The 21,897-nt window shown below is 54.4% G+C and overlaps 1 protein-coding gene across 1 annotated transcript; it reads right to left on the bottom strand.

Annotated features, from left to right (window-relative positions):
- Positions 1-1,544: 1,544 nt before the first annotated feature.
- Positions 1,545-19,787, bottom strand: PRODH2 (proline dehydrogenase 2). Its single transcript, XM_085593570.1, has 10 exons — positions 19,389-19,787; positions 16,388-16,578; positions 13,122-13,242; positions 11,530-11,610; positions 10,172-10,252; positions 8,382-8,534; positions 7,233-7,393; positions 5,019-5,129; positions 2,770-2,846; positions 1,545-1,856 (listed from the first exon to the last, which is right to left on the bottom strand). Exons 1-10 carry the CDS (start codon positions 19,785-19,787, stop codon positions 1,687-1,689), a joined length of 1,545 nt encoding a protein of 514 aa, XP_085449696.1. The 3' UTR covers positions 1,545-1,686.
- Between the last annotated feature and the right edge of the window lie 2,110 nt (positions 19,788-21,897).

Genomic DNA, 21,897 nt, shown 5'->3' with positions numbered 1-21,897 from the left:
TTTTTTCCCTCAAATCCCCCTTTTCACCCCAAAGCTTCTCATTGATTCCAAAATTTGCTTTTTATTCCCCAAAATTCACATTTTCCTCCAAAAAATCCCATTGTTCGCCTCAAACTTTTTTTTCCCTGAAAAATCCTCGCTTTTCTCCCCAAACTTCCATTTTCCCACCCAAAATCCCACGAAAAAATCTCATTTTTTCCAGCTAAAATCCACTTTTTTTTCTCCCAAAATCCGCCTTTTCTTCCTCAAAAAACAAAAAAAAATCACATTTTGCTCCAAAAATTTCCCTTTTCCCCCCAAAAAAGACTGATTTTCCCCAAAAAATCGCCTTTTTCCCAAAAAAAACCCCCAAATTCCCTCAAAATCTATTTTTTTCCCATTTAAAAAAATTCACTTTTTTTCACCTCAAATCCGTCTTTTTATCCCAAAAAAATGCCAAAATTTCTCTCAAAATTGATTTATTCAGCAAAATTTCCGGATTTTTTTTTTTAATTTTGGGGAATTTGGGAGAATTTTTGGTAAAACTTCTGAATTTTTGGGGGAATTTGAGGAATTCCAGGGGGAATTTTGGCTGAAATTTGGGAATTTTGGGAGAAAATTGGAGAAATTTAGGAAAAAATTCTGGAGAATTTTTGGGAGAATTCAGGGGAAATCTTTTAATTTTTGGGGAGAATTTTTGAGAATTTTGGGAAAAATTTGGGGAAAAAAATCGATATTTTTGGGGGAGGAATTTGGAGGAATTCTGGGAAATTTTGGGGTGCCCATCCCAATTTTTGGGGGGTTTTAATGAGTTTTTTTTTATTTTTCGGATAGAAATTATGGGATTTTTGTGGAAATTTTGTGGAAATTTTGGGAAATTTTGGGATTCAGGCCAAGGGGGCGGAGCCTGAGTTAGCCACGCCCCCAGCCCCACCCACTCCCATATTTGGCCATATTTTGGTCATTTTTAATGCAATTTTTTTTATTTTTTCGACAGAAATTCCGGGATTTTTTTGGGAATATGATGGAAATTTCGGGAAAATTTTGGGATTCAGCTCCAGGGGCGGGGCCTGAGTTAAGCCCCGCCCCCATCCCCACCCACTCCCATATTTGGGCATAATTTTATTGTTTTTAATGCATTTTTTTTTATTTTTTCAACAGAAATTTCGGGATTTTTTTGGGAATATGATGGAAATTTGGGGAAAATTTTGGGATTCAGCTCCAGGGGCGGAGCCTGAGTTAAGCCCCGCCCCCATCCCCGCCCACTCCCATATTTGGCCATATTTTGCTCGTTTTTAATGCCATTTTTTAAATTTTTAGGCTAGAAATTTCGGGACTTTTTTGGGAAATACGGGGAAATTTTGGAGGATTTTTTTGGAAATTTTTGGGAAATTTTGGGATTCAGCCCCAGGGGCGGAGCCTGAGTTAAGCCCCGCCCCCATCCCCGCCCACTCCCATATTTGGCAATATTTTGGTCGTTTTTAATGCAATTTTTTAAATTTTGTGGATAGAAATTTTGGGATTTTTTTGGAAATTTTGGGATTCAGGCCAAGGGGGCGGAGCCTGTGTTTAACCACGCCCACATTCCTTCCCACTCCCATATTTGGCCATATTTTGCTCGTTTTTAATGCCTTTTTTTTTTTTTTTTGACAGAAATTTCGGGATTTTTTTGGGAATATGATGGAAATTTCGGGAAATTTCCGGGCTTCAGCCCCAGGGCCAGAGGCGGCGCCGCAGCTCCGCCGCCAGCAGCTGCCGCTGGCGCCGGGCCCCGCGCAGGGCGCCGCGGTTCTCGGCCGCTCGCCGCGCCAGGTACGGGATCGTCACCTCCGGCGCGCCCAGCGGCACCGACTGGTAAACCGGGAACCCCCCCGCGGCTGCGGGCGCGGCGGGGGCACGCGGGGTCACTCGGGGGGCACGCGGGGTCACCCAGGGGTCATTTGGGGTCAGTCAGGGGTCATTTAAGGGGATTTTGGGGGGTTTTATTGGGATTTTTTTGGGATTTTTGGGAGATTTTGGGGGATTTGGGGTCACTCGGGGTCACTCGGGGTCACTCGGGATCACTCGGGGTCATTCGGGGTCACTCGGGGTCATTTGGGGTCACTCGGGGTCACTCGTGGTCATTTGGGGTCACTCGGGGTCACTCGGGGTCATTCGGGGTCACTCAGGGTCATTTAAGGGGATTTGGGGGGGTTTTATTGGGAATTTTTGGGGATTTTTGGGGATTTTTGGGAATTTGGGGTCACTTAGGGGTCATTCATTGGTCACTCAGGGGTCACTCAGGGGTCACTCGGGGTCATCCGGGGTCACCCGGGGTCATTTGGGGTCATTTAAGGGGATTTGGGGGGATTTGGGGTCACTCAGGGTCACTCAGGGTCACTCAGGGGTCACTCAGGGGTCATTCGGGGTCATTTGGGGTCACTCATTGGTCATTCGGGGTCACACGGGGGTCACTCAGGGGTCACGCATGGGTCACTCGGGGTCATTTAAGGGGAATTTAAGGGGAATTTTTTGGGGATTTTTGGGAGATTTTGGGGGATTTGGGGTCACTCGGGGTCACTCAGGGGTCACTGAGGGGTCACTGAGGGGTCAGGGGTCACTTGGGGTCAGTTTGGGGTCATTTAAGGGGATTTTGGGGTATTTTGGGGGGATTTTTGGGGGGATTTTGGGGGATTTTGGGGGGATTTTTGGGGGGATTTGAGGGGATTTTGGGGATTTGGGGTCACTCGGGGTCACTCAGGGGTCAGGGGTCACTCAGGGGTCAGGGGTCAGGGGTCAGGGGTCACTCACCCAGCGCCAGGCTCAGGTGCTCGCCCATCCCCCGCAGTTGCCCGAAGCAGACGGAGCCGGGCGGGACCCGCGACAGCCTGGGGCGATTTTGGGCTCAGATCGGGGAATTTTGGGCAAAATCCCCGAAAATGGGGCAAAAAATGAAAAAAAAAAAAAATCCAAAAATGGAACAGAAATGACAACAAAGATTGACAGAAATTGGACAAAATGTAACAAAAAATTAACAAAAAATCGGCCCAAAATTGGACAGAAATTAACAAAAATTAACCCAAAATTGAAGAAAAATTACAACAAAAATTAACAAAAAATCGGCCCGAAATTGAACAGAAATTAGCAGAAATTAACAAAAAAATTTTAAAGAAATTATACAAAATTAACCCAAGGTTAATCAGAAATTAACAATAATTAACCCAAAATTGAACAAAAATCCCCAAAAATTCCCCAAAAAATCCGAAAAAATTCTCAAAAAAATCAACAAAAAATCCCAAAAAATCCATAAAAATCCAAAAAATTCCCAGAAAAATCACAAAAAAATCCGAAAAAATTCCCAAAAAAATCACAAAACATTCACAATTAAGTCACAAAAAAATCTGAAAAAAATCCCCAAAATAAAAAAAAAAAAAATCACAAAAAATCACAAAAAATCCCCAATAAATTCCTAAAAAATTCCCAAAAAAATCATCCAAAAAAATCTCAATAATTGCCAATAAATTCCCAATAAATTCCCAATAAATTCCCAATAAAATCCCAACAATTCCCAAAAAAATTCCCCAAAATTCCCAAAAAATCACCAAAATTTCACCAAAAATTTCCAAAAAAATCACCAAAAATTCACCAAAAAATCGCCCAAAAATTCCCAATATATCCCCAATCAATCCCCAGTAAATCCCCCATAAATCCCCAATCAATCCCCAATAAACCCCCAATAAATCCCCAATAAATCCCCAATAAATCCCCAATAAATTCCCAATAAATCCCCATTAAATTCCCCAATCAATCCCCAGTCAATCCTCAATCAATCCCCCATAAACCTCCAATAAATCCCCAATCAATCCCCAATCAATCTGCAATAAATCCCCAATGAATCCCCAATAAATCCCCAATAAATTCCCCTTAAATCCCCAATAAATTCCCAATAAACCCCCAATAAATCCCCAATGAATCCCCAATAAACCCCCAATAAATTCCCAATCAATCCCCAATCAATCCCCAATCAACCCCCAATAATTTCCCCAATCGATTCCCAATCAATCCCCAGTCAATCCCCAATAATTTCCCCAATCGATCCCCAATCAATCCCCAATCAATCCCCAATCGATCCCCAATCAATCCCCAATCGATCCCAAATAATTTCCCCAATCGATCCCCAATCAATCCCCAATCAATCCCCAATCCATCCCCAATCAATCCCCAATCGATCCCCAATGAATTCCCAATCAATCCCCAATAAATCCCCAATCGATCCCCAATCAATCCCCAATAAATCCCCAATAAACCCCCAATAAACCACCAATCAATCCCCAATGAATTCTCAATCGATCCCCAATAATTTCCCCAATCGATCCCCAATCGATCCCCAATCAATCCCCAATAATTTCCCCAATAACCCCCCAATCAATCCCCAATCAATCCCCAATCAATCCCGAATCGATCCCCAATAATTTCCCCAATCGATCCCCAATAAATCCCCAATAAATCCCCAATAATTTCCCCAATCGATCCCCAATCGATCCCCAATAAACCCCCAATAAATCCCCAATAATTTCCCCAATTGATCCCCAATAATTTCCCCAATCGATCCCCAATCGATCCCCAATCGATCCCCAATAATTTCCCCAATCGATCCCCAATCAATCCCCAATAAATCCCCAATAAATCCCCAATAATTTCCCCAATCGATCCCCAATCGATCCCCAATCGATCCCCAATAAATCCCCAATAAATCCCCAATAATTTCCCCAATAAATCCCCAATCGATCCCCAATCGATCCCCAATAAATCCCCAATAAATCCCCAATAATTTCCCCAATAATTTCCCCAATCAATCCCCAATCAATCCCGAATCGATCCCCAATAATTTCCCCAATCGATCCCCAATCGATCCCCAATCGATCCCCAATAATTTCCCCAATCGATCCCCAATCAATCCCCAATCGATCCCCAATCAATCCCCAATCGATCCCCAATAATTTCCCCAATCGATCCCCAATCGATCCCCAATCGATCCCCCATAATCGCCATTTCCTGACCCCCGCAGCGCGGCCAGGGCCGACTCCTCGTTGTGCGTGGCCACCATGAGCGCGAGGCGGGAGCCCGGCCGGGCCAGCTCGGCCAGCAGCAGCCGCAGGCAGCGCTCGTAGCTGGGAAGGGCCCAAATCGGTGAGAATTCACCCCAAAATCCGCCCAAAATCACCCCAAAATCCAGGAGAATTCACCCCAAAATCCGCCCAAAATTCACCCCAAAATCCAGGAGAATTCACCCCAAAATCCGCCCAAAATTCACCCCAAAATCCAGGAGAATTCACCCCAAAATCAGTCCAAAATTCACCCCAAAATCAGCCCAAAATTCACCCCAAAATCCAGGAGAATTCACCCCAAAATCAGTCCAAAATTCACCCCAAAATCCAGGAGAATTCACCCCAAAATCAGCCCAAAATTCACCCCAAAATCAGCCCAAAATTCACCCCAAAATCCAGGAGAATTCACCCCAAAATCAGTCCAAAATTCACCCCAAAATCCAGGAGAATTCACCCCAAAATCAGTCCAAAATCAGCCCAAAATCGGTGAGAATTCACCCCAAAATCAGCCCAAAATCACCCCAAAATCCAGGAGAATTCACCCCAAAATCAGTCCAAAATTCACCCCAAAATCCAGGAGAATTCACCCCAAAATCAGCCCAAAATTCACTCCAAAATCAGCGAGAATTCACCCCAAAATCAGCCCAAATTCACCCCAAAATTCAGCGAGAATACACCCCAAAATCAGTGAGAATTCACCCCGAAATCCGCGGGAATTCACCCCAAAATCACCCCAAAATATCCCATAATTCTCCCAAAATTACACTAAAATTCCCCCAAAATTCCCTCCAATTCCTCCCTCATTTCCTCCAAAATCCCCCAAAAATCCCCCAAATTTCCCCAAAATCCCCCAAATTTCCCCCAAATCCCCCAAATTCCCCCCAAATTTTCCCAAATTTTCCCAAAATCCCCTAAATTTTCCCCAAATTCCCCCAAATTTTCCCAAAATCCCCCAATTTTTTCCCAAATCCCCCAAATTCCCCCCAAATTTCCCCAAACTCCCCCAAATTCCCCCCAAATTTTCCCAAAATCCCCCAAATTTCCCCCAAATTCCCCTAAATTTCCCCAAATTTCCCCAAAATACCCCAAATCCCCCAAATATTCCCAAAATTCCCCCAAATTCCCTCTAAATTCCCTCAAAATTCTTCCATAATTCCCCCAAAACTCCCCAAAATCTCTCCCAAATTTCCCCAAAATTTCTCCCCAAATTCCCTCCAATTTCCCCCAAATTTCCCCCCAATTTTTTCCCAATTTCCCCCAAATTCCCCCCAATTTCTCCCGGATTTCCCCCCAATTTTTTTCCCAAATTCCCCCAAATTTTCCCAAAATCCCCCAAATTCCCCCAAAATTTTCCCCCAAATTCCCACCAAATTTCCCCAAAATCCCCCAAATACCCTCAAATTTCCCCAAATTTCCCCAAACATTCCCAAAAATTCCCCCAATTTTCCCCCAAAATTATTTCAAATTTCCCCCCAAATTTCTCCAAATTCCTCCAAAATTCCCCAAAATTTTCTCCCAACATTCTCCCCAATTTCGCCCAAATTCCCCCCAATTTTTTCCAAATTTCCCCCCAATATCCCCCCAATTTTTCCCAATTCCCCCCAATTTTTTCCCAATTTCCCCCAAATTTCCCCCCAATTTTTTCCCAATTTCCCCCAAATTTCTCCCAATTTTTTCCCCCAATTTTTTCCCAATTTTTCCCCCAAATTTCCTCCAATATTTTCCCAGTTTCCCCCAAATTCCCCCCAATTTTTTCCCAATTTCCCCCAATTTCCCCCAATTTCCCCCAATTTTTTCCCAATTTCCCCAATTTTCCCCAATTTCCCCCAATTTCCCCCAATTTTTTCTCAATTTCCCCCAATTTTTTCACAATTTTTTCCCAATTCCCCCCAATTTCCCCCAATTTCCCCCCAATTCCCCCAATTTTTTCCCAGTTTCCCCCAATTTTCCCCATTTTTTTCCCAATTTCCCCCCAATTTCCCCCAGTTTTTTCCCAATTCCCCCCAATTTTTCCCCAATTTTTCCCAATTTTCCCCAATTTCCCCCAATTTTTTCCCAATTATTTTTTCCCAATTTCCCCCATTTTTTTCCCAATTTCCCCCAATTTTTTCCCAATTTTTTCCCCGTTTTTCCCAATTCCCCCCAATTTCCCCCAAATCCCCTCACCTGGCCGAGGTCTCCTCGGCGCTGTCCCAGGTGGGGGCGGGGCCGCCGCGCGCGCGCCGCTGCTCCAGCTCCAGGTAAGCGCCGCGCACCAACTTCACCCCGCAGCGCAGCCCCGCGCCGCGCACCTGCGCCAGGTGAGCGCGCAGGAGAGGCTCCGTGGCCTGGGGACAGGTGTGCCCCAAAATGGGCCCAGGTGTGCCCAGGTGTGCCCGGGTGTGCCCAGGTGTGCCCAGGTGTGCCCAAAATGGGCTCAAAATGGGCCCAAAATGGCCCAAAAATGGGACCAGGTGTGCCCAGGTGTGCCCAGGTGTGCCCAGGTGTGCCCAGGTGTGCCCAAAATGGGCCCCAGGTGTGCCCAGGTGTGCCCAAAATGGGCCCAAAATGGGCCCCAGGTGTGCCCAGGTGTGCCCAGGTGTGCCCAGGTGTGCCCCAGGTGTGCCCAAAATGGGCCCAGGTGTGCCCAGGTGAGCGCGCAGCAGAGCCTCAGTGGCCTGGGGACAGGTAACCCCAGGTGTGCCCCAGGTGTGCCCAAAGTGTGCCCCAGGTGTGCCCCAGGTGTGCCCAGGTGAGCGTGCAGGAGCACCTCCGTATCCTGGGGGGACAGGTAACCCCCAGGTGTGCCCAGGTGTGCCCCAGGTGTGCCCAAAATGTGCCTCAGGTGTGCCCCAGGTGTGCCCAGGTGAGCGTGCAGGAGCACCTCCGTATCCTGGGGGGACAGGTAACCCCCAGGTGTGCCCAGGTGTGCCCCAGGTGTGCCCAAAATGTGCCTCAGGTGTGCCCCAGGTGTGCCCAGGTGAGCGTGCAGGAGCACCTCCGTATCCTGGGGGGACAGGTAACCCCCAGGTGTGCCCAAAATGGGCCCAAAACGTGCCCAGGTGTGCCCCAGGTACCCCAGAATGTCTCCCAGGTGTGCCCAGGTGTGCCCAGGTACCCCAAAATGTGGCTCAGGGACCCCAAAACGTGCCCAGGTGTGCCCCAAAATGTGCCGCAGGTGTGCCCAGGTGTGCCCAGGTGCCCCCAAACCCCCCAAAATCCCCGTTTTTCACCCCATTTCCACCAGGTTTTTTTCGCCCCGCCCCTCCCAGCCGTGCCCAGGTGTGCCCAGGTGTGCCCAGGTGTGCCCAGGTGTGCCAGCCGTGCCCGACTCACCCTCAGGTAGGCCTGCCAGGTGTGCCAGACCCAGGGCCGGGGCCCGGCCCGGTTGTGGCGCCACATCAGGCCGCAGGTGAGGCAGGTGAGGGCGGGGTTCAGGTGTGCCAGCTCCGCGTCCACCAGCACCTGCACGCCCTGCGCCACGGCCGCCTGCGGGCACAGGTGTGCCAGGTGGGCACAGGTGTGCCAGGTGTGCCCAGGTAACCCCAAAAACCCCAAAAAATCCCCATTTTCCACCCCATTTCCACCACTTCCCTTCAGCTTTCCCCTCCCAGGTGTGCCCCAGGTGTGCCCAGGTGCCCCCAGGTGTGCCCAGGTGTGTCTCAGGTGTGCCCAGGTGCCCCAGGTGTGCCCAGGTAACCCCAGACCCACCCAAAACCTCCCAAAATCCCATTTTTCACCCCATTTCCACCGGGGTTTTTTTGTCCCGCCTCTCCCAGGTGTGCCCAGGTGTGCCCAGGTGTGCCCAGGTGTTCCCAGGTGTGCCCAGCTGTGCCCAGGTGTGTTTTACCCCCCAAAATCCCCATTTTTCACCCCATTTCCCCCGGGTTTTTTTTGTTCTCCCCCTCCCAGCCGCGCCCAGGTGTGCCCAGGTACCCCCCAGGTGTGCCCAGGTGTGCCCAGGTGTGCCCAGGTGTATCTCAGGTGTGCCCAGGTGCCCCCAAAACCCCCAAAATCCCCTTTTCCACCTCATTTCCACCGGGTTTTTTCTGTTCTCCCCCTCCCAGGTGTGCCCAGGTGTGCCCCAGGTGTGCCCAGGTGTGCCCAGGTGCCCCCAAAACCCCCCACAATCCCCATTTTCCACCCCATTTCCACCGGTTTTTTTTTGCCCCGCCCCTCCCGGCCGTGCCCAGGTGTGCCCAGGTGTATCTCAGGTATGCCCAGGTGCCCCCAAACCCCCCAAAATCCCCATTTTTCACCCCATTTCCACCGGTTTTTTTTTGTCCCGCCCTCCCGGGTGTGCCCAGGTGAGTGCCCAGGTGTGCCAGGCGCCCCCAGGTGTGCCCAGGTGCCCCCAAAACCTCCAAAATCCCCATTTTTCACCCCATTTCCACCGGGTTTTTTCCTGTTCTCCCCCTCCCAGCTGTGCCCAGGTGTGCCCAGGTGTGCCCAGGTGTGCCCAGGTGTGCCCAGGTGTGCCCAGGTAACCCCAAACCCCCAAATCCCCATTTTTCACCCCATTTCCCCCGGGTTTTTTTTGTTCTCCCCCCCCCAGCCGTGCCCAGGTGAGTGCCCAGCTGTGCCCAGGTGTGCCCAGCTGTGTCCCAGGTGTATCTCAGGTATGCCCAGGTAACCCCAAACCCCCAAAATCCCCATTTTTCACCCCATTTCCACCGGGTTTTTTTCATCCCGCCCCTCCCGGCCGTGCCCAGGTGTGCCCAGGTGTGCCCAGGTGTATCTCAGGTATGCCCAGGTAACCCCAAACCCCCAAAATCCCCATTTTTCACCCCATTTCCACCGGGTTTTTTTCATCCCGCCCCTCCCGGCCGTGCCCAGGTGTGCCCAGGTGTGCCCAGGTGTATCTCAGGTATGCCCAGGTAACCCCAAACCCCCAAAATCCCCATTTTTCACCCCATTTCCACCGGGTTTTTTTCATCCCGCCCCTCCCGGCCGTGCCCAGGTGTGCCCAGGTGTGCCCAGGTGTATCTCAGGTATGCCCAGGTAACCCCAAACCCCCAAAATCCCCATTTTTCACCCCATTTCCACCGGGTTTTTTTTGCCCCGCCCCTCCCGGCGGTGCCCAGGTGTGCCCAGGTGTGCCCAGGTGTGCCCAGGTGTGCCCTCACCTGTGCCACGCGCTGCAGCCGCCCCAGGCCCCGCCCCAGGGCCTCGTTCTCCTCGGGGCTCAGCCAGGGCAGCGCCGGCGCCTGCGGGGGCGGGGCTCGGCTGAGGGGGCGTGGCCAGGGAACAAGGGGCGTGGCCACGGGAAGGGGCGTGGTCAAATGGAAAGGGGCGTGGCCATGGGAAAGGGGCGTGGTCATTGGGAAAAGGGGCGTGGTCATTGGGGAAAGGGGCGTGGCCGTTAGGGAAAGGGGCGTGGCCATTAGGGGAAAGGGGCGTGGCCATTGGGGAAAGGGGCGTGGTCATGGGGAAAGGGGCGTGTTCAGTGGGGAAGGGGCGTGGCCTTCGGTAGAGTGTCCATTGGAGAAAGGGGCGTGGCCATTGGGGAAGGGGCGTGGCCATTGGGGAAGGGGCGTGGCCTTTGGGGAAGGGGCGTGGATATTGTGGAAAGGGGCGTGGCCATGGTCAAAGGGGCGTGGCCACGGGGAAGGGGCGTGGCCATTAGGGGGAATGGGCGTGGTCATTAGTGTAATGGGCGTGGCCATTGGGGAAAGGGGCGTGGCCACGGGAAAGGGGCGTGGTCACGGTAAAGGGGCGTGGTCAATGGGAAAGGGGCGTGGTCATTAAAGGAAGGAGCGTGGCCATTAGGGGAAGGGGCGTGGTCATTTGGGAAATGGGCGTGGCCATCGGGGAAAAGGGGCGTGACCATTGGGGAAAGGGGCGTGGCCATGGGGAAAGGGGCGTGGCCATGGGGAAAGGGGCGTGGCCATTGGGGAAGGGGCGTGGCCATTGGTGAAAGGGGCGTGGGCATTGGGGAAAGGGCGTGGCCATTTGGGGAATGGGGCGTGGCCGTTGGGGAAGGGGCGTGGTCATGGGGAAAGGGGCGTGGTCATGGGGAAGGGGCGTGGTCATGGGGAAAGGGGCGTGGTCATGGGGAAAGGGGCGTGGTCAATGTGGAAGGGGCGTGGCCTTCGGTAGAGTGTCCATTGGGGAAAGGGGCGTGGTCATGGGGAAAGGGGCGTGGCCATTAGGGGAAGAGGCGTGGCCATTGGAGAAGGGGCGTGGCCATTGGGGAAGTGACGTGGTCATTGGGGAAGGGGCGTGGCCATGGGGAAGGGGCGTGGCCATGGGGAAGGGGCGTGACCATTGGGGAAATGAGCGCGGCCATTGGAGAAGGGGCGTGGCCATGGGGAAGGGGCGTGGTCCTGGGGAGAGGGGCGTGGCCATTGGGAAAATGGGCGGGGCTTCGTTCAAATTTGCATGGCAGTGGGAAAGGGGGCGGGGCAACCACGAAAGGGGCGTGGCCTCGGCGAAAGGGGCGTGGTCTATGTCAAAGGGGGCGTGGCCAAAGGGGCGGGGTTACCTGTCCGTCCAACATGGCCGCCACCTCTTCTGGGCTAAGCCCCGCCCCCTCCGGCTCGGCCAATCGGAGCGAGATTTTCTCCTGGGGGGCGTGGCCAGAGAGGGGCTGAGCTGCCCCACAGATCCCAAATCTGCCCCATAGATCCCAAATCTGCCCCATAGATCCCAAATCTGCCCCACGGATCCCAAATCTGCCCCATGGATCCCAAATCTGCCCCATAGATCCAAATCTGCCCCACGGATCCCAAATCTGCCCCATAGATCCCAAATCTGCCCCACGGATCCCAAATCTGCCCCATAGATCCCAAATCTGCCCCATAGATCCCAAATCTGCCCCACGGATCCAAAATCTGCCCCATAGATCCCAAAAATGCCCCACAGATCCCAAATCTGCCCCATAGATCCCAAATCTGCCCCACAGATCCCAAAAATGCCCCACGGATCCCAAATCTGCCCCACGGATCCCAAATCTGCCCCACGGATCCCAAAAATGCCCCACGGATCCAAAATCTGCCCCAGAGATCCCAAATCTGCCCCATAGATCCCAAATCTGCCCCACAGATCCCAAATCTGCCCCACAGATCCCAAATCTGCCCCAGAGATCCCAAAAATGCCCCACGGATCCAAAATCTGCCCCAGAGATCCCAAATCTGCCCCACGGATCCCAAATCTGCCCCAGAGATCCAAATCTGCCCCATGGATCCCAAATCTGCCCCATGGATCCCAATCATGCCCCAGAGACCCCTCACCTGCCCCACGGATCCCAAAAATGCCCCACGGATCCCAAATCTGCCCCATAGATCCCAAATCTGCCCCATAGATCCCAAATCTGCCCCACAGATCCCAAATCTGCCCCATAGATCCCAAATCTGCCCCATAGATCCCACCCCACAGATCCCAAATCTGCCCCACAGATCCCCGTGCCCCACAATCCCGCCCCACAGATCCCAATCCCACCCCACAGATCCCAATCCCACCCCACAGATCCCAAATCTGCCCCACGGATCCCAAATCTGCCCCATGGATCCCAAATCTGCCCCACGGATCCCAAATCTGCCCCATAGATCCAAATCTGCCCCACGGATCCCAAATCTGCCCCAGAGATCCCAAATCTGCCCCACGGATCCCAAATCTGCCCCATAGATCCCAAAAATGCCCCACGGATCCCAAATCTGCCCCACAGATCCCAAATCTGCCCCACGGATCCCAAATCTGCCCCACAGATCCCAATCCCGCCCCACGGATCCCAATCCCGCCCCACGGATCCCCGTGCCCCACAGATCCCAATCCCGCCCCACAGATCCCTGTGCCCCACAGACCCCCGTGCCCCACGGATCCCAAATCTGCCCCACGGATCCCAATCCCGCCCCACGGATCCCAATCCCGCCCCACGGATCCCAATCCCGCCCCACCGATCCCCGTGCCCCACAGATCCCAATCCCGCCCCACAGATCCCAATCCCTGTGCCCCACAGATCCCAATCCCGCCCCACGGATCCCAATCCCGCCCCACAGATCCCAATCCCGCCCCACAGATCCCCGTGCCCCACAGATCCCAATCCCGCCCCACGGATCCCAAATCCCCCCCGCTCACGCAGAGCCGCGGGCTCAGCAGCGCCGTCAGCTTCAGCTGCATCGCCGGCTCGGGGCCCGCGGCCGCCGCCAGCGCCACGCAGCGCAGCGCGGCCTCGCAGTTCCCGTCCCGCCACGGCTCCCTGGACACCAGAGACCCACGCGTGACACCAGTGACCCACGGGGCACCCCACACCATCACTGACCCCCAAACTGCCCCACAGATCCCGCCACGCAGCGCAGCGCGGCCTCGCAGTTCCCGTCCCGCCACGGCTCCCTGCCCACGCGTGACACCAGTGACCCACGGGGGACCCACGGGGCACCCCACACCATCACTGACCCCCAAACTGCCCCACAGTTCCCATCCCGCCACGGCTCCCTGCCCCACGGGTGACACCAGTGACCCACGGGTGACCCACGGGGGACCCCACACCATCACTGACCCCCAAACTGCCCCACAGATCCCGTCCCATCCCGCCACGCAGCGCAGCGCGGCCTCGCAGTTCCCGTCCCGCCACGGCTCCCTGCCCACGCGTGACATCCGTGACCCACGGGGGACCCCCAAACTGCCCCACAGTTCCCATCCCGCCACGCAGCGCAGCGCGGCCTCGCAGTTCCCGTCCCGCCACGGCTCCCTGCCCACGCGGGACACCAAAACCCACTAGTGACCCACGGGTGACATCAGTGACCCACGGGGCACCCCACACCATCACTGACCCCCAAACTGCCCCACAGTTCCCGTCCCGCCACGGCTCCCTGCCCACGCGGGACACCAAAAACCCATCAGTGACCCACCAGTGAGCCATAAGTGACCCCAAACCCCATCAGTGACCCCAAAACCCCACAAGTGACCCACGAGTGACCCACAAGTGACCCCAAACCCCACCAGTGACCCACGAGTGACCCACAAGTGACCCCAAAAACCCCAAAAGTGACCCCAAACCCCACCAGTGACCCCAAAACCGACCCCAGAACTGCCCCATGAGTGACCCCAAACCCCACCAGTGACCCACGAGTGACCCACAAGTGACCCCAAAAACCCCAAAAGTGACCCTAAAGCCCCACCAGTGACCCCAAACCCCACCAGTGACCCACCAGTGATCCCCACACCCCACAAGTGACCCACAAATGACCCATAAGTGACCCAAAAATCCCAAAAGTGACCCCAGAACTGCCCCACGAGTGACCCCAAACCCCACCAGTGACCCACGAGTGACCCATAAGTGACCCCAAAAACCCCAAAAGTGACCCCAAACCCCACCAGTGACCCAAAAACCCCACCAGTGACCCCAAAACCGACCCCAGAACTGCCCCACGAGTGACCCCTACACCCCACCAGTGACCCACAAATGACCCATAAGTGACCCCAAAAACCCCACGAGTGACCCCAAACCCCACCAGTGCCCCACGAGTGACCCATAAGTGACCCCAAAAACCCCAAAAGTAACCCTAAAGCCCCACCAGTGACCCCAAACCCCACCAGTGACCCACCAGTGATCCCCACACCCCACAAGTGACCCACAAATGACCCATAAGTGACCCAAAAGCCCCATCAGTGACCCCAAACCCCACAAGTGACCCCAAACCCCACCAGTGACCCACGAGTGACCCACAAGTGACCCCAAAACCCCACCAGTGACCCACCAGTGACCCCTACACCCCACCAGTGACCCACAAATGACCCACAAGTGACCCCAAAACCCCACCAGTGACCCACCAGTGACCCCCACACCCCACCAGTGACCCACGAGTGACCCCCACACCCCACCAGTGACCCACGAGTGACCCACAAGTGACCCCCAAACCCCACCAGTGACCCACCAGTGACCCCTACACCCCACCAGTGACCCACGAGTGACCCACAAGTGACCCCCAAACCCCACCAGTGACCCACAAATGACCCACAAGTGACCCCAAAACCCCACCAGTGACCCACCAGTGACCCCAAACCCCACCAGTGACCCCTAAGTGACCCCAGGACATCCCAAGTGACCCCAAACCGACCCCAGCAGTGACCCCACACCCAAACCCGACCCCAAACCCGACCCCAAACCCGACCCCCCCCGGTGTCCAAGGGCCCGGTTCCCGTTTCCTGGTTCCCGTTTCCCGGTTCCTGTTTCTCGTTTCCTGTTTCTCGTTTCCTGGTTCCCATTTCCTGTTTCCCGTTTCCTGTTTCCCGTTTCCCATTTCCCGTTCCCATTTCCTGTTTCCCGGTTCCCGGTTCCCATTTCCTGTTTCCCGTTCCCCGTTCCCCAGTTCCCATTTCCCACTTCCCAGTTCCCGTTTCCCCCATTTCCTGTTTCCCATTTCCCATTTCCCGGTTCCCCCCATTTCCCGTTTCCCGGTTCCCAGTTCCTGTTTCCCCCATTTCCCATTTCCCATTTCCCATTTCCCATTTCCTGTTTCCCGTTCCCGTTCCCCTTCCTGGTTCCCTGTTCCCGTTTCCCATTTCCCGTTTCCCATTTCCCGTTCCCGTTTCCCATTTCCCATTTCCCGTTTCCCATTCCCCATTTCCCATTTCCCATTTCCCATTTCCTGTTCCCATTTCCCGTTCCCATTTCCCGTTCCCCGTTCCCTTTTCCCATTTCCCATTTCCCGTTCCCCTTTCCCATTTCCCATTTCCCATTTCCCGTTCCCATTTCCCATTTCCCATTTCCCATTTCCCGTTCCCGTTCCCATTTCCCATTTCCCATTTCCCATTTCCCATTTCCCATTTCCCATTTCCCGGTAATTTCCCGGTGGTTTCCCGGTACCGCTGTCCGCGGGGCCCTTCGCCCTCCATGGGCACGGCGAGCATCGGGCGCACCCCGCGGGCGCGGAGCCGCCGCCCCGTTCCCATTTCCCATTTCCCATTTCCCATTTCCCATTTCCCATTTCCCATTTCCCATTTCCCGGTAGTTTCCCGGTAGTTTCCCGGTAATTTCCCGGTAATTTCCGGTCCCGGTACCGCTGTCCGCGGGGCCCTTCGCCCTCCATGGGCACGGCGAGCAGCGGGCGCACCCCGCGGGCGCGGAGCCGCCGGCCCGTTCCCATTCCCCATTTCCCATTTCCCATTTCCCGGTAGTTTCCCGGTAATTTCCCGGTAGTTTCCCGGTAGTTTCCCGGTAATTTCCCGGTGGTTTCCCGGTACCGCTGTCCGCGGGGCCCTTCGCCCTCCATGGGCACGGCGAGCAGCGGGCGCACCCCGCGGGTGCGGAGCCGCCGGCCCGTTCCCATTTCCCATTTCCCATTTCCCATTTCCCATTTCCCATTTCCCGGTAATTTCCCGGTAATTTCCGGTCCCGGTACCGCTGTCCGCGGGGCCCTTCGCCCTCCATGGGCACGGCGAGCAGCGGGCGCACCCCGCGGGCGCGGAGCCGCCGGCCCAGCGCCGCGGCGGCCGCGGGGTTCGGGGCGGCGGCGAAATGCGCCCAGAGCGACACCGAGAGCAGCGAGCGCCACACGCAGCGGCCCAGCAGCCGGCGGGAGCCCAGCAGCAGCTGCGGGAGGGGAAAAATGGGGAAATTGGGAAATTGGGGAAAATTGGGGGAATTGGGAAATTGGGGGAATTGGGGGAAATTGGGGAAATTGGGGAAATTGGGGGGAATTGGGGAAATTGGGGGGAAATGGGGAAAATTTGGGATAAATGGGGAAAAAACGGGGGGAAAATGGGGAAAAATGGGGAAAAAGTGGGGGGAAATGGGGGGAAAATGGGGGAAATTGGGGAAATTGGGAAAATTGGGGGAAATGGGGGGAAATGGGGGGAAATGGGGGGAAATGGGGGAAATTGGGGAAATTGGGGAAAAATGGGGAAAAAATGGGGGGAAATGGGGGGAAAATGGGGGAAATTGGGGAAAAAATGGGGGAATAAATGGGGGGAAATTGGGGAAATTGGGGGAAAACGGGGGGAAATGGGGGGAAAAAATGGGGGAAATTGGGGAAAAATGGGGGAAATGGGGGGAAATGGGGGAAATGGGGGGAATAAATGGGGGAAATGGGGGGAAAATGGGGGAATAAATGGGGGGAAATTGGGGGGAAATGGGGGGAAAATGGGGGGAAATTGGGGGAAATGGGGAAAAAATGGGGGAAATGGGGAAATAAACGGTGGGGAAATGGGGAAAAATGGGGGGAAATTGGGGATAAATGGGGAAAAAACGGGGGGAAAATGGGGAAAAATGGGGAAAAAACGGGGGGAAATGGGGAAAAAACGGGGGGAAATGGGGGAAATTGAGGGGAAATGGGGGGAAATGGGGGAAAATGGGGAAAAAATGGGGGAAATTGGGGAAAATGGGGGAAATGGGGGGAAATGGGGGAAATGGGGGGAAATGGGGGGAAATGGGGGGAAAATGGGGGAATAAATGGGGGGAATTGGGGGGAAATGGGGGGAAATGGGGAAAAAACGGGGGGAAATTGGGGGGGAAATGGGGAAATAAACGAGGGGAAATGGGGGAAATTGGGAAAAATGGGGAAAAATGGGGGGAAATGGGGGAAAACGGGGGAAAATGGGGGGAAAATTGGGGAAATTTCGGGGAAAATGGGGGGAAATGGGGGGAAATGGGGGGGAAATGGGGGGGGGAATGGGGGGAAAATGGGGGAAATGGGGAATAATTGGGAAAAAACGGGGGGAAATGGGAAATGGGGGGAAATGGGGGAATAAATGGGGGGAAAATGGGGGGGAATGGGGGGAAATGGGGGGGAATGGGGGAAAATGGGGAAAATGGGGAAAAATTGGGAAGAACGGGGGGAAAATGGGGGGAAATGGGGAAATGGGGGGAATGGGGGGGAAATGGGGGGAAATGGGGAAAAACGGGGGGAAAATGGGGGGGAATGGGGGGGAATGGGGAAATTGGGGAAATGGGGGGAAATGGGGGGAAATTGGAGGGAAATGGGGGGAAATTGGGGGAAATTGGGGGGAAATGGGGGGAAATTGGGGGGAAATGGGGGGAAATTGGGGGGAAATGGGGGGAAATTGGGAGAAATGGGGGGAAAACTGGGAAAAAACGGGGGGAATGGGGGGAATGGGGAAAAAACGGGGGGAAATGGGGAAAAAACGGGGGAAATGGGGGGAAAATGGGGAAAATGGGGGAATAAATGGGGAATAAATGGGGGAAATTGGGGAAAATTGGAGAAAAAATTCTGAATAAATGGGGGGAAATTGGGAAAAAATAGGGGGAAAATGGGGGAAAATTGGGGGAAATTGGGGGGAAATTGGGGGGAAATGGGGGGAAATGGGGGGGAATGGGGGGAAATGGGGGGAAATGGGGAAATAAACGAGGGGAAATGGGGGGAAATGGGGGGGAAATGGGGGAATAAATGGGGGGAAATGGGGGGGAATGGGAAAAATGGGGGGAATGGGGGGAAATGGAGAGAAATGGGAGGAAAAAGGGAAAGAAAGGGGGGAAATGGGGAAAAATGGGGGAAATGGAGAGAAATGGGGAGAAATGGCAGGAAATGGGAGGAAATTGGGATAAATGGGGGAAAATGGGGGAAAAATGGGGGGAAATGGGTCAGGGCTCTCGCTATGGGGCACAGCCCCCCACGTGTGGGTCTGTCTATGGGGCAAGGCTCTCTATGGGTCTGTCCATGGGGCAGGGCTCTCTATGGGTCTGTCTATGGGTCAGGCTCCATCTATGGGGCGCGCCCCCCACTTGTGGGTCTGTCCATGGGTCTCTCTATGGGTCTGTCCATGGGTCTGTCCATGGGTCAGGGCTCTCTATGGGTCTGTCTATGGGTCAGGCTCTGTCTATGGGTCAGGCCCCATCGCTGGGGCGCGCCCCCCACGTGTGGGTCTGTCCATGGGTCTGTCCATGGGTCTGTCTATGGGTCTGTCCATGGGTCTGTCCATGGGTCTGTCTATGGGTCAGGGCTCTCTCTATGGGTCTGTCCATGGGTCAGGCTCTGTCTATGGGTCTGTCTATGGGTCTGTCCATGGGTCTCTCTATGGGTCTGTCCATGGGTCTCTCTATGGGTCTGTCTATGGGTCAGGCTCTCTCTATGGGTCAGGCTCTATGGGTCTGTCTATGGGTCTGTCTATGGGTCTGTCCATGGGTCTGTCCATGGGTCTGTCCATGGGTCAGGGCTCTGTCTATGGGTCAGGCTCTCTCTATGGGTCAGGCCCCATCGCTGGGGCGCGCCCCCCACGTGTGGGTCTGTCTATGGGTCTGTCCATGGGTCTGTCCATGGGTCTGTCCATGGGTCAGGGCTCTCTATGGGTCTGTCCATGGGTCAGGGCTCTCTATGGGTCTCTCTATGGGTCAGGCTCTGTCTATGGGTCTCTCTATGGGTCAGGCCCCCCAGATGTGGGTCTCACCGCCTCGGGGTCCCGCTGCAGCCGGGGGTGGGCGCAGAGGCCGAGCACCAGCAGCGCCCGCAGCAGCTCCCCCCAGCCCAGCGCCGCCAGCGCCCGGCCCTGCCGCAGCTGCGCCCGCACGCGCCCCACGCGCGCCTCCAGGGACTCCCCCTGCCCCACGGAGCCCTCCTGACCCACGGATTGCCCCATAGATCCGTCCTGACCCATAGATCCACCCATGGATCCATCCTGACCCACAGATCCACCCATGGATCCATCCTGACCCACAGATTGCCCCATAGATCCCTCCTGACCCACAGATTGCCCCATGGATCCATCCTGACCCACAGATTGCCCCAGAGATCCATCCTGACCCACAGATTGCCCCAGAGATCCATCCTGACCCATAGATTGCCCCATAGATTCCTCCTGACCCATAGATTGCCCCATGGAGCCCTCCTGACCCATAGATCCCCCTATAGAGCCCTCCTGACCCACAGATCTCCCCTTAGATCCCTCCTGCCCCATAGATCCCCCCAGAGACCTTCCCTGCCCCATAGATCTCCCCTGCCCCATAAATCCACCCATAGATCCCCCCATAAATCCCCCCAGGGATGCTCCCTGCCCCATAGATCCCCCCAAGGATCTCCCCTGCCCCATAGATCTCCACAGGGACCCCCCCTGCCCTATAGATCTCCTCTGCCCCATAGATCCCCCCATAAATGCCCCCATGGATCTCCTCTGCCCCACGGATCTCTGCCCCACAGATCCCCCCAAGGATCTCCCCTGCCCCACAGATCCCCCCATAGATCCCCCCACAGATCCCTGCCCCATAGATCCCCCCATAGATCTCTGCCCCACGGATCTCCACAGGGATCCCCCCTGCCCCATAGATCTCTGCCCCATAGATCCCCCCATAAATCCCCCTATAGATCCCTGCCCCATAGATCTCTGCCCCATAGATCCCCCCATAAATCCCCCCATAGATCCCTGCCCCACGGATCCCTGCCCCATAGATCCCCCCATAAATCCCCCCACAGATCCCTGCCCCATAGATCTGTGCCCCACGGATCTCCACAGGGACCCCCCCTGCCCCATAGATCTCTGCCCCATAGATCCCCCCATAAATCCCCCTATAGATCCCTGCCCCATAGATCTCTGCCCCACAGATCCCCCCAAGGATCTCCTGTGCCCCACAGATCCCTGCCCCATAGATCCCCCCACAGATCTCTGCCCCACGGATCTCCACAGGGATCCCCCCTGCCCCACAGATCCCTGCCCCATAGATCCCCCCATAAATCCCCCCATAGATCCCTGCCCCATAGATCCCTGCCCCACAGATCTCTGCCCCACGGATCTCCACAGGGACCCCCCCTGCCCCATAGATCCCTGCCCCATAGATCCCCCCATAAATCCCCCTATAGATCCCTGCCCCACAGATCCCTGCCCCATAGATCCCCCCATAAATCCCCCTATAGATCTCTGCCCCATAGATCCCCCCATAAATCCCCCCATAGATCCCTGCCCCATAGATCCCTGCCCCACAGATCTCTGCCCCACGGATCTCCACAGGGACCCCCCCTGCCCCATAGATCCCTGCCCCATAGATCCCCCCATAAATCCCCCTATAGATCTCTGCCCCACGGATCTCTGCCCCACGGATCTCTGCCCCACGGATCTCCACAGGGACCCCCCCTGCCCCATGGCGGCACCAGGAAGGCCCCGGGGGAGGTGGGGGAGGGGAGTTTTATCCCCCTCCCCCCCCCGAGCCACTCATTAACCGGGTTAATTAGTGAGGGATTAATGAGGGGCCCGGCCGCCCCTCCCCCCGCCTGGCCACTCATTAACGAGGGGTTTTAATGAGTAATTAACGGCTGAAGGGTTTGTGGGGAATCGTTGTGGGGCAGGGGGCAGCCCCTCGTTGCTCATTAACCGGGGCTGATTGATTCATTAATTAATAATTTAAAATAATTAACTCATGTTTTCATCTTTCCATTAATTCATTTTATCGAAACGGGGAATTTGGGGGAGGTTATGGGGCAATTATTCTCCCTTGTTGCTCATTAATCCATCAAAAATTAATAAGTAATCACGTAATTAATTCACAATTGTATCAATCAGTGAATTAATTTCATTAAAATGGGGAGTTTGGGGGAGGTTTTGGGGCAGGTTATTGCTGCTCATTAATAAATCGGAAATTAATAAGTAATCATTTAATTACTTAATAATTGTATCAATTAGTGAATTAATTTCATTAAAATGAGGAGTTTGGGAGAGTTTATGGGGTAATTATTCTCCCTTGTTGCTCATTAATCAATCAAAAATTAATAAGTAATCATGTAATTAATTCACAATTGTATCAATCAGTGAATTAATTTCATTAAAATGGGGAGGTTGGGGGAGGTTTTGGGGCAGGTTGTTGCTGATCATTAATAAATCACAAATTACTAAGTAATCATTTAATTAATTCATAATTGTATCAATTAGTGAATTAATTTCATTAAAATGGGGAGTTTGGGGGAGGTTTTGG

This window comes from Lonchura striata, chromosome 16, assembly GCF_050655825.1.
Source record: "Lonchura striata isolate lonStrDom1 chromosome 16, ASM5065582v1, whole genome shotgun sequence".
NCBI lineage: Eukaryota > Metazoa > Chordata > Aves > Passeriformes > Estrildidae > Lonchura > Lonchura striata.
Note: the sequence above shows the minus strand (reverse complement) of the source record. Positions and strands in the feature narration are given on the sequence as shown.

Excerpts from the sequence above, each read along its gene's own strand:
- PRODH2 (XM_085593570.1), bottom strand. The coding sequence starts at position 19,787 with ATGGGGCAATCTATGGGTCAGGATGGATCTCTGGGGCAATCTGTGGGT. Across the intron at positions 13,243-16,387 it reads GAAGGGCCCCGCGGACAGCG|GGAGCCGTGGCGGGACGGGA; the intron begins GTACCGGGACCG and ends TCTGGTGTCCAG. Across the intron at positions 5,130-7,232 it reads GCCGAGGAGACCTCGGCCAG|CTACGAGCGCTGCCTGCGGC; the intron begins GTGAGGGGATTT and ends GGCCCTTCCCAG.